Source organism: Odocoileus virginianus, chromosome 16 (assembly GCF_023699985.2).
Source record: "Odocoileus virginianus isolate 20LAN1187 ecotype Illinois chromosome 16, Ovbor_1.2, whole genome shotgun sequence".
In the NCBI taxonomy this organism is placed as follows: domain Eukaryota; kingdom Metazoa; phylum Chordata; class Mammalia; order Artiodactyla; family Cervidae; genus Odocoileus; species Odocoileus virginianus.
The window spans coordinates 18,161,693-18,177,910 of NC_069689.1; the positions used below are offsets into that span (position 1 = coordinate 18,161,693).

General features: G+C 39.4%; 1 protein-coding gene across 13 annotated transcripts in view; it reads right to left on the reverse strand.

The window, feature by feature from the left end:
- The window catches only part of UNC79 (unc-79 homolog, NALCN channel complex subunit), a 270,926-nt gene that overhangs the window by 141,556 nt on the left and 113,152 nt on the right, over positions 1–16,218 (reverse strand). For all 13 annotated transcript variants that reach the window (XM_070477922.1, XM_020875952.2, XM_070477919.1 and 10 more), the window contains 3 exons: positions 11,174–11,403; positions 9,147–9,318; positions 7,365–7,595 (listed from right to left, as the gene is read on the reverse strand). In XM_070477922.1, coding sequence (XP_070334023.1) covers positions 7,365–7,595; positions 9,147–9,318; positions 11,174–11,403 — 633 coding nt within the window. The remainder of the gene's footprint in view (positions 1–7,364; positions 7,596–9,146; positions 9,319–11,173; positions 11,404–16,218) is intronic.

The window sequence follows — 16,218 nt, forward strand, 5'->3', positions numbered from 1 at the left end:
TATAATTAATATATAAATGAAACTTCTAGAAATAATAAGGGTGAAGGAAAAAAACCTATGTATGCAGAATATTCGAGGAATGTAGGATGTGTTTTTTGTTAAGGAAAGAAAGAGTAATTCTGTCCTAAAGTAGCTGTTTAGAGGTTGTATAAAGGTTATCCGGGTGACAAAGAGCAAAGTGAAGGGCAGAAATATGACTGAAAATAGAAAATTGTATAGGATCTGTTGGTGGCGGGGAGATGGGCACACATCTTCTTCGTGTTCTCAATTATTTAAGAGAACCAAGTCTTTTCAATGTTAAAAAAGCTATTTTTTTTCATTTATTTTTATTAGTTGGAGGCTAATTACTTTACAATATTGTAATGGTTTTTGCCATACATTGACATGAATCAGCCGTGGATTTACATGTGTTCCCCATCCCAATCCCCCCTCCCACCTCCCTCTCCATCCCATCCCTCTGGGTCTTCCCAGTGCACCAGCTCTGAGCACTTGTCTCATGCATCCAACCTGGGCTGGTGATCTGTTTCACCCTTGATAGTATACTTGTTTCAATGCTGGTCTCTCAGAATATCCCACCCTCGCCTTCTCCCACAGAGTCCAAAAGTCTGTTCTGTACATCTGTGTCTCTTTTTCTGTACATCTGTGTCTCTTTTTCTGAAAGAGACATGTGCACCCCAATGTTCATCACAGCACTGTTTATAATTGCCAGGACATGGAAGCAACCTAGATGCCCATCAACAGACGAGTGGATAAGGAAGCTATGGTACATATACACAATGGAATATTACTCAGCCATTAAAAAGAATTCATTTGAATCAGTTCTAATGAGATTGCTAAAACTGGAGCCCATTATACAGAGTGAAGTAAGCCAGAAAGATAAAAACCAATACAGTATACTAACACATATATATGGAATTTAAAAAGATGGTAACGATAACCCAATATGCTGATTTTTTAAATTATCACATTAGATTCCATATTTATTTTTGAAATTTGAATTGCCAGTTTGGTTGAATGGATAACTGAGTATTACTTCATAGCAACGTATCATCCTGATTAATTGAATATCCAAACCTTTTGATCTTTTGACAACTTTAGATATTTTGCTTTCCAAAATCAAATCCTAAATAAAATCTTGATCTCAAATTGACTTTGAGACTTCTGAGATGGCTTTCAGAAAATCTCAAAGGATTCTTCTCTCCTAGTAAAAAGAGATGTTAAACTAATTAGGTCTGTTTCATATGTTGAATTGCATGAAAAGCATTGGCAAATAAGAAGAGATGCTTAACCCTCTCTAGCTTATATCCCTATAGGTAATTATTTTTAACATAAATATTTCAGAAATTATATGGAATTTGTAAAAATTATATGCCTTTTATGCTCATGATTATATTTTATGCTGCTTTGCCTGATAGTAGACAATAATGGAATAACTTTAACATCATAATTACAGTTACTCTCATCAGATCTTTAATCAGAGCCATTTTACTTTTTTAATTAATTTTTATTGGAGTATAGTTGAGTTACAATGTTGTATTCGTTTCTGCTGTATAGCAAAGTGAATCAATTATACATGTGCACTGTGCTAAATCGCTTCCAACTCTTTGCAACCCTGTTGACCATAGCCTGCCAGGCTCCTCTGTCCAAGGGATTCTCCAGGCAAGAATACTGGAGTGGGTTGCCATTTCCTCTTCCAGGGGATCTTCCTGATGCAGGGATTGAATCTGGGTCTCCTGCATTGCAGGCAGATTCTTTATCATCTGAGCCACCAGGGAAGCCTACTCCAGTATTCTTGTCTGGAGAATCCCGTGGACGATAGAACCTGGGTGGCTACAGTCCACGGCATCACACAGAGCTGAGCATGACTGAAGTGACTTAGCATACATGCACAGTTATTTACACAAGCTTAATAAAAACCTGTTCTCCTTGGAACTGGACATAATAGCAAAAGTTGGTTATGTTATCAAGGCTTTGACTGAAACGTCAAACTTGAGAAAGATACACAAAGAATCAAATATGACCAGACAGCTTTAAAGAACTAAGGTGGACATTATGAAGCCCCTGCTTATAAAGCCCTCTTGGAAAAACCAGTCTGCTACTTGACTTTTGATGTCCCCAGTCTATAAGCAAATAAGAAAAGTCATTTCCTGACAGTCCCAGGAACCTTAGAGCATTCGAGGGATCTCAAAAAGAAAAATTCACACAAATCTACGAATACTACAGATAAATATGACAAATTCTTGGATTGGCTTCCCAGCATGGAAAGGCCTTTAAAAGTCCAATCTGACATTCTCAAAAAAACTTGCAGCAAAACAAACCCTTGAAGGCCCATGTGGTCAAATACCACTTTTGTTGTATGTAAATAATCAAGCCAAATTTAATGAGGCTAGACTTACTTTGTGAACAGAATATCTTACTTTAATTACCTTTGGTAAAAACTGGGAAAATTAAGAAATTGTTTGTTTCAACAGAACACTATACTCACACTTGTGGGTTATCAGACCTACTCCTGTTCACTGAGCTATTTTTCACCTCTTTATAAACTGGATCCTGCTGTCATGCACACTTCATGAGTAATTAATGCTCCCACTTGTTTTTCCTACCTTCCTGAGTTGGTGTCACTGAGAACTAAAACCTGACTGCACAGATCCTTACTGAGACTCTAGGCTGTCTTGTCCCAAAGCCCAGCAAGCTAAAGCAGGCAACTTGATATAAACTTCAAAAGACTTCTTGCATCAACAGTTTAGGCTACTCCGGAAGTTCACCAAACATCCACATCTTCCAGGCTCTGCTCTAGAAAATAACCATGACAGTGACACTGATGAACTCATCATCATCTGAAGATGCTTCAAGCCCAGCATCTAGAAATCTTGACTGTTTCCCTTAGGCCATAGAGATTAGGTTTATAGTCTACTCTAATCACTAATCTTTGTTTTCTATTTCCTTATTTTAATTTATGTTCTTTTCCTCTTTTGCATATCTCTTACCTAGCAGTTCCTAACCCAAATCTTCTCTCCAAGTCAGTCAACCTAGATTCCTTTTTGTGTGAAACTTCTAGGGAAGTTACAGATGGGGAAAAGGTGAGGAGGCACTCAGACCCCCAGGGTCGGTATAAAGACTATATTAGATGGAAATATTTGCACTAAAGAAGACACAGAGAGAAATCTTATCCGAACTTCCTTTACCTGACTAAACTGGAGCCTCCAGAAAATGTGGCCTCTATTAAGCCCCTTCAAAGGGAGTTCTTGTGAATACAGCTGCCTTGGAGAAAGGCTGCCCCGTTCCATTAGCATCAAAACTACCAAAAGAACTTTCCCTATCTTCCCCTTCAAGCCTCCTCACAAATGCCCCTCACACTCTAGAAGTTTGGTATATAAACTTTTTATCTCTGGTTATCGAAAAAGCTTCCCATCAATGAGTACTTCTGTGCGTAAATGTAAATAAACTTTGTCTCTTCTCTTGTTAATAACAAGTCAGTTCTGTCACTTAGTCATGTCCGACTCTTTGCGACCCCATGGACTGCAGCATCCCAGGCTTCCCTGTCCATCACTAACTCCCAAAGCTTGCTCAAACTCATGTCCATCAAGTCGATGATGCCATTCAACGATCTTATCCTCTGTCATCCCCTTCTCCTCCCACCTTCAATCTTTCCCAGCATCAGGGTATTTTCCAATGAGTCAGTTCCTCAAATCAAGTGGCCAAAGTATTGGAGTTTCAGCTTCAGCATCAGTCCTTCCAATGAATATTCAGGACTGATCTCCTTTAGGATTCACTGGTTTGATCTCCTTGCAGTCCAACGGACTCTCAAGAGTCTTCTCCAACACCACAGTTCAAAAGCATCAGTTCTTTGGCGCTCAGCTTTCTTTATACTCCAACTCTCACATCCATACATGACTACTGTAAAAACCATAGCTTTGACTAGACGGACCTTTTTTGGCAAAGGAGTGTCTCTGCTTTTTAACATGCTGTCTAGGTTTGTTGTAGCTTTTATTCCAAGGAGCAATTGTCTTTTAATGTCATGGCTGCAGTACCATCTGCAGTGATTTTGGAGCCCAAGAAAATAAAGTCTGTCACCATTTCCATTGTTTCCCAATCTATTTGCCATGAAGTGCTGGGACCAGATGCCATGATCTTAGTTTATTGAATGTTGAGTTTTAAGCCAGCTTTTTTACTCTCCTCTTTCACTTTCATCAAGAAGATCTTCAGTTCCTCTTCGCTTTCTACCATAAAGATGGTGTCATCTGCATATCTGAGGTTATTGATATTTCTTCCGGCAATCTTGACTCCAGTTTGTGCTTCATCCAGTCCAGCATTTCACATGATGTACTCTGCATTATAAGTTAAATAATTAGGGTGACAACATACTGCTTTGATGTACTCCTTTCCCAATCTGGAATCAGTCTGTTGTTCTACGTCTGGTTCTAACTGTTGCTTCTTGACCAACATACAGATTTCTCAGGAGGCAAGCAAGGTGCTCTAGTATTCCCATCTCTATAAGAATTTTCCATAGTTTGTTGTGATCCACACAGTCAAAGGCGTTGGCATAGTCAATGAAGCAGAAGTAGATGGTTTTCTGGAACTCTCTTGCTTTTTGTATGATCCAGTAGATGTTGGCAATTTGATCTCTGGTTCCTCTGCCTTTTCTAAATCCAACTTGAATATCTGGAAATTCTTGTTAATGTCTCTTGCCAATTACATGCAGGCTCCCAACTGCTGGACTCAAGTTGGAAGAGGAAAAGTTTTCCTCCCAATATAATCATTTCCTCTTATTTTTCAGAATTCATGGGGTTCCAGGCAACAATACTGGAGTGGGTTGCCATTTTCTTCTTCAGGTGATTTTCCTGACCCAGGCGTTCTTTACCACTAGCGCCACCTGGGAAGCTCTTTTCAGAATCATACCACACTAATTCTTTACTATTCCAAAAGAAACAATAATTGAAAACATATCAACACAAAGAATGCCAGGAAATGGGGAATTTCCATTATGCAAAAATCTGATTTTATATATGAGTCAGTAGGTGGCACCAAAGAAGAATGAAGTGTATCTTGATAAATGCACAGAATGCTCTGACTCCTGGAAATCTAATAAAACCTTCTCTTTAGAAGGTATGTGTTATGTTTTCTTCTTAAAATTCTTATTTAAACTGAAAACTGCCTCAAGATTTCATTGAAAGCAAACCAAAAAATCACAAATAAAAATAAAACTTGGAAAATACCTTGAAATAAATTTCATGTATTTCTGGCAGAAACGGATTCTAGATATCCATCTTGCTGGGTTAGAAATGAATGATATTGCATTCAAGAAATATGAAGTCTTAACAGCTGTGCATCTGAAACTAGTGATCCAATAAGGCAGAAGCAAGAGAACAAGCACAGAGAAATTTGTCCTAGAGCCAGAAGAAAAGGAGCATTTGGGCAGTTCCTTTGTGGCTCAGCTGGTAAAGAATCCGCCAGCAATGTGGGAGACCTGGGTTCGATCCCTGGGTTGGGAAGATCCCCTGGAGAATGGCCTGGAGAATTCCATGGACTGTATAGTCCATGAGGTTGCAAACAGTTGGACATGTTTAAGCAACTTTCACTTTCACCTTAAATCTTTTGGGAATTCCACATGAAAGGGCAGGGACCATTCATCCCTAGATACATATGTGAAACCACAGAAACTGCTCCTAGTCAAATGTTAGCCTTTCCCCAAACCAGAAAAAGGCTGAGCTCTAGCAACCTCATGGAAAGGCTTTTTTATTTCCTGTTGCTTAGTTAAAATATTCAGCAATGTCAGGAAAGAATATTCCCTTAAATTTTTTAAAGATACGTCACACATTCATCTTGCCATTCTTCCCCATCTTTTGAGATGCTGGTTTGATGTTAGTTTGCTAACATCGAAACAGCATATCAGCTAACATGTAATTACTAAACTCATTTAACTCTATTGACTAAATTAATGAGAGGTGTCCCTCTTCTACAGACACTGATAACACTCCAGTAGCTAAGGTAGTGTCAGCAGACAGGGAAGGGCCCCAGAGAAAGAGAACCAGTCATGGTTTTCTTGACAGAAGAGAAGCCACTTTCACCTAAGCCATTTTGTGATCTAAGCCTGTTCACAATGCTTGCCCTTGAACAGGTCTCAGTAATCAACAATTTTAAGGACAGTAAGAAAGGAAAATCAGTCAAGAAACAATAGTCTAGCAATAAGAGTCCTAGTTCCTCCTCAAGGAATCTACATCACAATCTGACACATACTTTTGAGTTCTGCAGGATGCAAGGCCCCCACCCAGGTGGAGGATGGTGACAACATGCCAATACCCCCGACTGGTCAGAATCTAAGGAATGATGGTGTTGACCTTTTCTGACCCTCTTGACTTTAATCAACTAAAGCTTAGACTCTGTCCATCTCTGCCCCAGTTCTATGCTGAATTCTCCTCTGCTCAAGCCCCTTCATGAATATGCATGTATCCTTAGCCTAAAAAGGTCTCCAATTTTGCTGTTGAGAGATACTGCCTTGGTAAAGATCCCTGGTGTTCTCCTTACTGCAAGTATTAATAAGAAATCCTTCTTTCTCCTGACCTTTGCCTTGGCTGTATCTTTTAGCTCAACACCCACCAAGAAGTAAACCCAGGTTTTAAGTAACAATAGTGCTTCTCCCCAAGTCTGCCTCTCCAACAAGGTCCAAGCTGTAGGTCTTGATGAAAAAAATGAGTATTTTATAGCAGGACAAGGAAATTTTAAACATAAAAATTCTTCTTTGCTCATTTAGGCCTCCTCCTTCCCCTTTAGTACATGTTGTGCAATTGCATTAACCAGACTTCCTTAGGAGATAACATTCCTTCTTAATTGCATCAAGCCTCACAACTGCTTGGAAAATAACTTTCTTTCTTATCTTGTAAGAGGACATGATGACCGGTGACCCACTCAGTTCAGTTCAGTTCAGTCGCTCAGTCATGTCTGACTCTTTGTGACCCCATGGACAACAGCACTACTCACTTAGTATGTGTAGATCTGGATTGTGTTAACTGTCAGTAATACATCACTTGACATAAAACCCTTTGTCTCAAAATTTTACATATCTGTGCTTTGGCTTCCAAAGGACGGAACAATCCTCAGAGCTTTCTCAAAGACTATCTCTTGGGTTATAATCCTCAGGTTGGCTCAAATAATACTTCCCCTTTCTTTTTTTTTTAAACTTTTCATTTTTTTATTGGGGTATAGCTAATCAGCAATGTTATTAATTTAGTTAGTTGGATAGTTTCAGGTGACCAGCAAAGGGACTCACTCATACATATACATGTATCCATTCTCCCCTCCATTTCTTTCCTAGATCAATTATTGATTTTTTTTTTTTTTTTTTTTTATTGACAGCCTCCACTTACCCGAGCAAATTCCATTGGTTTGGGAAGAAGGCACATGACCATGACATCAAAGCGAACATCACATACTGTCTTCAACCACTTGGTGACAAACTGAGGCTTTAGCTTTTCTACCAAACTTCCAACTTCATCATCCATCATATATGCTGTGGAGTGAAACCACTGAAACACCATGGCCACGAGCCTGGCCAAGCTTTCCGTAGGAGTATTCTCACTGGGCGTGCAGAGGCTCACCTGGAAATAGATTAGATTCTCCTTTAGCCTCAGTACATAATATGTTTGTTTAAAGACAAAAAAAAAAAAAGATGTCCCTGATAACACATTTGAAATAGGCAGTCATAAATAAATGATGGAGGACCCCTTATCCTGGAAACTGTGTTCTTCTCTACAGAGAGATGAACTGCAACAACTTCCCCTCAAGAATGCACCTCCCACTAAGCTTTTTCACCTAAAAGAAATCAATTACATATTCTGTACTAGGTAAATACTTTTAAAAAGTTAAGTCTACAAAGTGAAACTTCACAAATACCTTCAGTGCAAAAATAATATATATATATATATATATATATATATATATATTTCAGTTCCAAAATGATCAGATTTACCAAGAATTTCCTAGCAGTAATAATTCTGAAACCTTAGAGCACCATGCCTCAGTTCACCACATTACAAATAGACTTTTCAAAACTGTTCACCATTTGCTCATTAATCTTTTCTTAAGCATTGAAGTAGGGTTCAGGAATATAAAAAATAAATAACACATTATCTTTGCCTCAATGAGTTCACAATAGTAGTAGTATGTCATTAGATAATAAGTTCTAGGAGTGAGACATGCAAAATCAATAATTAAACCCCAATTTGATAAAGCAAAACAAAGCAAAAAATATATGAAAGCACAAAAGAGACATATCACTATGGAGACTTAATCTATTTCTCCAGTGGGCAAAAAAAAAAGCCTGCCTCTCTGCAGAACTGTCAAATTCAGCATTCTTGGAACTTTGGATCTGTATGTTTGATCTTTCCTAAATGAATACTTCAGTTGAATCAGTCAATAGGAGTCAAATTCCCTGCACTGGTTTGGCTATAATTTTTCTGGCTGTGTTGCACACTTGCCATAAATACACAAAAAAAATCCACAGTGACTGAACTTTCAAACAAAATATTACGTCAGTAGGAGGTGAATGATCTGTAAATTATATTGAATCCAATATTTCACAATGTACACTAGGAACTTACCCACTTGTTTCTTGTCAAAACGTGCATTTCCAACAGTTTAGAATCTGGCACAAAAGATTCCAACACCTGGCTATTCATTAGAATCAACAAGCGATCTTTCTAAACAGTTCCCAAGATTCTGGGATGGAATCTGGGCAATGACACCTTTTAAAAGCCTTCACAGGTAAATCCAATGAGCAGTCACTGTCCTAGAATATAGACCTTCTATGCTAAGGTCTCAGAGGGCTCAGTGGGGAAGAATCCGCCTGCCAGTGCAGGAGACACAAGAGAAGTGGGGTTGGATCCCTGAGTCGGGAAGATCCCCTGGAGGAGGAAATGGTAATCCACTCCAGTATTCCTGCCAGGAAAATTCTATGGATAGAGGAGACTGGTGGGCTCCAGTCCCTGGGGGACATGACTGAGCACACACACACTGGTGGTAGTGAATGCTAAGGTTAATTTTTCACCATTTACTATTTACTTCCCTAAAATGAACAGAAGAAACTCATCATCAGGGCAATGTTGGAATAAAACGTAAGATATTAGATAATAGTTAATTTCTTTTCTTACTAAGAACCATATTCCAAATTGACTGAGTAGCCGCTGGTCGTGTTTATCATCATCCTTGTTGTCAAAGTCAGCGTTATCCAGGGAATGGTGGGAAGAGGAGAGGCCCAGCTGCCGCCGGCGATTAAGCTCATGTTCCCGCTGCTCAGCGTGGAACTCGGCTTCTTTCAACAAGCTGCAGAAGAGCACAGATTTCAAGTGAGACTACCCAAAAACACACTCAAGATTATGATCTTATTCAGAGCAATTACTTCACGAGTTCACAAGCATCACTCATTGTTCTCCTTTAAATTGGAAGGAGCCTCATGTCCTTATTGTTTTCTACTCCATCCCCATCTCAAACATGTATAAACTGAGGCACAAAGAGGCTACTTCCTCCAATCAGTAAGAGTCAACCAGAACTGATGCCTTCTGGCTTCAAGTTCACCAATCATCCCACTAGAAGACAATGCTTCTCCTATATCTAATATGAAGCTATGAAAGAAAAACGTGAAAGTGAAAGTCATTCAGTCATGCCAGATTCTTGGCAACCCGATGGACTATATAGTCCACAGAATTCTCCAGGCCAGAATAGTTGAGTGAGTAGCCTTTCCCTTCTCCAGGGGATCTTCCCAACCCAGGGATTGAACCCAGGTCTCCTGCATTGCAGGTGGATTCTTGACCAGCCACAAGGGAAGTCCCATATGAAGCTATATGGACATCAAATGAGTGATCAAGGACAGTTTGAGGAACTGATACTCAAATGGAAAAACATTTAATATCTAGAATTCAAAGACCTGACAGTGAGCAAGAAAGATTCCTTTTTCAATTTTCTAAGCAGATGACAATTTTAAAAAATAATACACAATGTTGGCAAGAGCATAGCAAAAACTATCATGATGTATGAAATTCATATACACTCTTTGAAAATCAGTTTGGTAATGTATCAAGTGTCCTTAAAATATTCATACCCTTTGACCCAGTCAGCCACATCTGACCATCTATCCTAAATAAATAAAAAATACAGGAATGGCACTATACACAAAATAGTTATTAGAGTTATTTATAACAGTAAAAATAATGGAAGAAATTGAAGTGTCTAATGGTGGAGGAAAATAATCTAGATAAATATTATGTACCCACTAAAAATGATAAATGTGGAAACTACACAACATGGAGAAGAGCTAATGGTATAATGTTATATCAGAAAGAATGTGGATACACTGTGATTGCAATTATATAAGTAAAATAAGCGTTTGAATAAAACTAGAAGAACATATGCAAAAAAAAAAACTGATGATGATGACAGCAGTATGGTTGTTTTTTTCTTCTCTTTCCAAACTTTCTGCATTGTCTTATTTAGCAAACATTTATTGCACTTTCACATGTGTCGGCCACTGGGATAAGAGAAACAGAAGACTTAGTCCTTACCTTTAAAACATACATTCTCATATTGTTTCTTTATCTTTAAAAATCTTGCCTCATTGAACAGTATACAAAAAGAGAACAAGTCTAGAGGTTATCACTTGTAAAGCTCCCTGTTTTCATGTGATAGAAAAAGCCAGCTGCCTGCAGGATCTGGTCCATCTTACTCTACAGCCTTCTGGTTACTCCAATACAGAATTATCTAGAGTTCTCCCATCCTTCGCTGCTACAGTCAAGTCTGGGACACCTCTGTCCCACCCCTTCTCTCTGACTGGCACCTCCTCTCCATTCCCTGAGAGCCCCATCTCTGTGTTGTCACTGTGCTCACCACTTTGGCTGGCAAATTTGTGCTTCTGTTTTTATAGAAGCACAAGTAACTGGAAGGCAGAGACCATATTTCACTTTCTTCTGTCTTCCAGTGCCTACCACATGCCTGGCACATAACTGGCATTCCATAAAAATATTTGTTGAATGAGTGAATTAAAACATCATCACTGCAACATTGTGGAAAGTGAGCTGTCTGGCTGAGGGCTCTTGAAGTTGAATTAAATGTGCACATCTCAATGGGGAAAGGATGGCTCAGAGAGAAGGCAGTTTTCAGGGAAAACTACTAACAATCCTGTTACCTAATCACGGCCTCCACGGCACAGACAAGCTCCTCAGCACCACATTCCCGGGTGTTGATGGGTGGAGGGGAGGTTTGATAGAGGTGGGTCTCTGAGGCGGCCCCCACTTCGTTACTGTGGTGATTTGAGTGGCATCTTTTGCAGTACCGAACAGGCCTGTTTCCGTGACGACCACAGCATCCTGCTGAAAAGCAGGTGACCACAGCTCTTCTAACATGGGAACTGCAGTTCTAGAAGGAGAAGAGTGAAATCAGTTAAAAGTCATCACTGAGGTAAATCGGGCTAATAACTGGAACAAACAGAAATTTCTAGGGCCACTAGAAGAGGCAGAACTTTCCTGAAGTGTCACTGGTTTCCAAAATGCAGCTCATCTCTAACCAGTTAGATTTCAGTCATAGTTAAAAATTAAGGTGAGAAGTGGTTTCCATTTGTGTTGAATGGTAGAAACTCTCTAAATATGCATGAAACTGTGTTAAAAAGTCCTCTATAATGTGATCTCAGCCATGTGGCATGGCGGCTGGGGGGGTGCTTCCTAGATTATTTCAAGTTAGTGTTTCAAGGGTTTTCAGCAGAAATATTTTTTAAAAAATGAAAACTGTTGTCCAGAGAAAGCATAGCACAGCACATCAGGGTAGGAAACGAATAATTTTAAACCCTAAAATAAACTTTCAAAATTATTTTATCCATCTCCTAAAGAGCACATTTCCATCACAGCTCATCTGTCCTTGATGCATTCAAGGACAGGTGGAGAGCTGTGCCGTGCTCAGCTGACGGCCCAGAAGCTGGCTTGCCCACCCCCACCGGCACTCTTTCTATCAAGACCTAAAGAATATGTCAGTTGATAACATGGGAACACCAAAGCACAGTAATAACCATGCATAGACGCAGCTGTTGAACATCAGCTACAGAAAAAGAATCAACAGATGAAGTATGAAAAACGGTGCAGTGTAAGAGAGAGATCCAGAGTTCCGGGGAGTTTATTATCAGAGCTGCCTTGACGGGAAGCAGAGGGGTGAGGCAGCACCCACGCCCACATGAAGTCACCTGAGGACGGTCAGGAAATATCCCTGACCTCTGCATAAAAGTGTGCCCAAGCCTGTTAGAGATGCCACCACTGCACACTCAAGAGCTGGTGTCAGAGCATTTCACCCTTTTGATAGAGCTTAATAAGACAGAAAACACTGAAGAGGAATATGATTATATGTATATGTATAACTCAATCGCTTGAATGTTCACAGGAAACTAACAGAACGTTGTAAATCAACTATTATCCAATTATATTTTTTTAAAAATATGGAATCAGAGAAATAGTACCCTAAGCCATTATGAACTCAGGGCTCGGAGAATATTGGAGAACCTTCTATGACAGATACCTTGGGGGAACAGAAGCAAGAAGAAAGCAAGTACAAAACCTATATCCAGACATTGACCATGTGTTGAATTGCCTATCAGAAAAATCATTTCAAAGTAAGGCTTGTTCCACTTCGATTTTAGCACAAGGCTTTGTTCTGGGAAATCTCATTTTCTGAACAGGACTCAGGTCAATAAATCATAAAAGCAAGTTTAAATTTTTATGATCTTTTTTCCCTTTTATTAATGTTTTTAAAATTATTTGTTAAAATGCAATGTATTTCTTCTGCACCAAGGCCTACGTCTTCTTCAATATCCAAGTCAGTCCTGACTTCTCCAAGTGAGGTGGATTTCTTGCTTTGTGCTCTTTCTTTCTCTTTGACATACTAAGTTTCATTCTGGAAGTACATGAATTTTTACCGGTTTGGAGCTTCTCCAAACCAAACCAAACCACATCACTAGCAGCATGGTTTATGTCAGAGTATATTGTTAGCATTTATTTCTTCCTTTTGGTTGTAATTAGTCTTTGTTCCTCTGGGATTCCCACTGTTACATAAACGATAGAATGTGGATATGGGTTTAGTGTGGAGAAGGAAATGGAAACCCACTCCAGTATTCTTGCCTGGAAAATCCCATGAACAAAAGAGCCTGGAGGGCTACAGTCCTTGGGGTCGCAAAGAGTCAGACATGACTGAGCAACTAACAAACAGAACAGATGGGTTTAGTGGGTAGTTATTAGCTATAATAAAGTCCTGATGTTTAAGACCTACGATCTCCTATCTTATTCCCTGGTCACAAATTATTTACATTCTTTCCACATGCAAATTCCTAGCCGGAGGTTCAAGGTGGTCTCATTTAAATTAAGTCCAGCGGTGGTTGAGGCTCTTTGGGTTTGGTTCCTCAGATAGACTTCCATGTGCCTTGAACCTAGATGGGTTGTGCCGGCTTGAACCAAGAAAACACGGCAGAGTGATACACGTACGACTGCCAAGGCAATTTCTAAAAAGACATGCTGCTTCCACCTTGCAGTCTGAGAAAGTTCTCTCTTCAGAAGCTTACTCATCAGGATACTCTTCTCAGGATTCTGTCACGGCCCAGGCATATGGAGAGGTAGTAAGTCTCTACTCAACAGGGCTGGCTAAGTCCAGCCTTCAAGTCACCCCATCCCAGAGCCCTAACATATGATCTAGATGCCACTAGATAATTTCAGCCCCTAGCTATTCAAGTCTCCCCAGTGCGTGCATGCATGCTCAGTCACTAAGTCGTGTCTAACTCTTTGTGACCCCATGGACTGTAGTCCGCCAGGCTCCTCTGTCCATAGGATTTCCCAAGCAAGAATACTGGAGTGGGTTGCCATTTCCTCCTCCAGGAGACCTTCCAAGCCACATCTCCTGCATTGGCAGGTGGGTTTTTTTTTAACAAGATCCACCTGGGAAGCTGCTAGTTTTCCAAATGAGGCCCTAAATATCATCAAGCAGAGACAGGTTGTGGACTGTGCCCTGCCCAAATCCCTGACCCTCAGAATCTAAAAGCATAATTAAGCAGTTGTTGTCTCATTCTGCTACATTTTGAGTGATTCCTTAGGTAGCATCTGGATATACTGCATACATTAGTATCTGGAATATAAACTTAAAGTCAACCTAACCTGCTTTATAACCACGTACCATCAATTCTAAATAATATCAGTGATAAAATACTTTGCCCCTAAACAACCTTTGGTTGGTCAAAGTTCTAAACAATTGCTACAGTTCCTACTAAGTTTTTTTTATTTTTTTTTTTAGTTGAAGAGAGAATTGGACAATAAAGAAGGCTGAACACCAAAGAATCGATGGTTTTGAGCTGTGGTGTTGGAGAAGACTCTTGAGGGTCCCTTGGACTGCAAGGAGATCAAACCAGTCATTCCTAAAGGAAACAAATCTTGAATATTCATTAGAAGGACTAATGCTGAAGTTCCAATACTTCGACTACCTGATGCAAAGAGTCGACTCACTGGAAAAGACCCTGATGCCGGGAAAGACAGAAGACAAGAGGAGAAGGGGATGACAAAGAGATGGCTGGATGGCATCACTGAGTTTCAGCAAGCTCCAGGAAATGATGAAGGACAGGGAAGCCTGGCATGCTGCAGTCCATCACAAAGAATAGGACACAACTGAACAACTGAACAACAACAATAGTTGATTTACAACATTGTGTTAATTTCTGTACAGCACCTACTAAGTTTAAATAGGGCTTCGCTGGTGACTCAGATGGTAAAGAATCTGCCTGCAATGTGGGAAACCCGGGGTAATATATTTCCAAGCCACAGACAGTCCTCAATGCTGTGAACTCAGCTACATGCATTCATTTCAAAAATAAACCAGAGAGATTTCTCTTGAGTTCAGATTCAGCTGGGTATGTTTTCATATGTTCACTCACACCACTCTGTTTCACTTCTTGGAGTTTTTTTCTCATAATTTTATTTATTTATTGGCTACACTGGGTCTGCATTGCTTTGTGCAGGCTTTCTCTAGTTGCAGTGTGTGGGCTTCTCATTGTAGTGGCTTCTCTTGTTGAGAAGCTTCAGTAGCTACAGCATGTGGGCTCAGGAATTATGGTCTACAGACTTAGTTGCTCTATGGCATATGGAATCTTCCCAGATCAGGGATCAAATCTTCCCAGATCAGTGGATTCTTATCCACTGCACCACCAGAGAAATCCTCACTGCTTAGAATTTTAAACATAAATAAGTAATTCCAAGTGGTGTCATAGAATAACAAAAATGAAATTAAGAAAAGTCTGTCTCTTGATGCTTATTTGACATAATCTTTTTTTACTGTAATATAGTTGATTTACAATGTATTTGATACAGTCTTGACATTTATTTCAAACCTACAATTTAAATGTACAATATCTAGTACTGAAAGAGGTAAAGACACAAGCTTTGCCCAAAGCAAGCTTGAAACATTCTGATCTATTATGAACCAAATAAAAGTTCTCAAAATGAACTTTCATATAAAATACATTTATTAAAGAATAAGTAATAAAATGTGCTAACTTTAAGCTTATTACCGAAAATAATTTTGTCACATAAATGAGGAGAGTGTTAAAAAATGATCCATTGTGGGTGTCAAATATGTTAGGTATACCACCAAAGCCAGGAAATGTCGTTTTAGAAAATAAAACTGTTTCTCATCCTAGTCTCTCCAGCTTGTAAAAGATTCTCAAAGTAGGAAATAGCCTCAGGATAAAAATGAAATCAAAAGTATGGTGAATGACTATGATCCTTTGTTAAAACTTCCAAAAGATATAAGGTGATGCCCAGTTGAGCGTCTCAGCTAGACTATAGCTTCTAATAATGTTAAGGGCAGACTGAAATGTCCACAATATAAAAGGAACTGTCTCAAAAAGAATTACAGATGTGGCTTTGAGGGCATTGAACTCCAGTGAGATTCATAGAAAATCCGCAAAGTTTTAAAGAAAGGCATACTAGTAAAAGCACCACCAGCAGACTAAAAGGGACACACACAGTGTGACACAAAGAGAGGTCTATGGAACCCCATTTCTACATGCAGGAGGCAGATTGAGAGAGTTACTCAGTTGCAACATGGGTTATTTCTTATTAAAAAGGAAACATGTCAGAGAGTGGAGGAAAGATCCCAGGACAGAAATGAATTAGGAAACTACTCCCAGGAAGCAAAATCAGATGCTAATCAAGG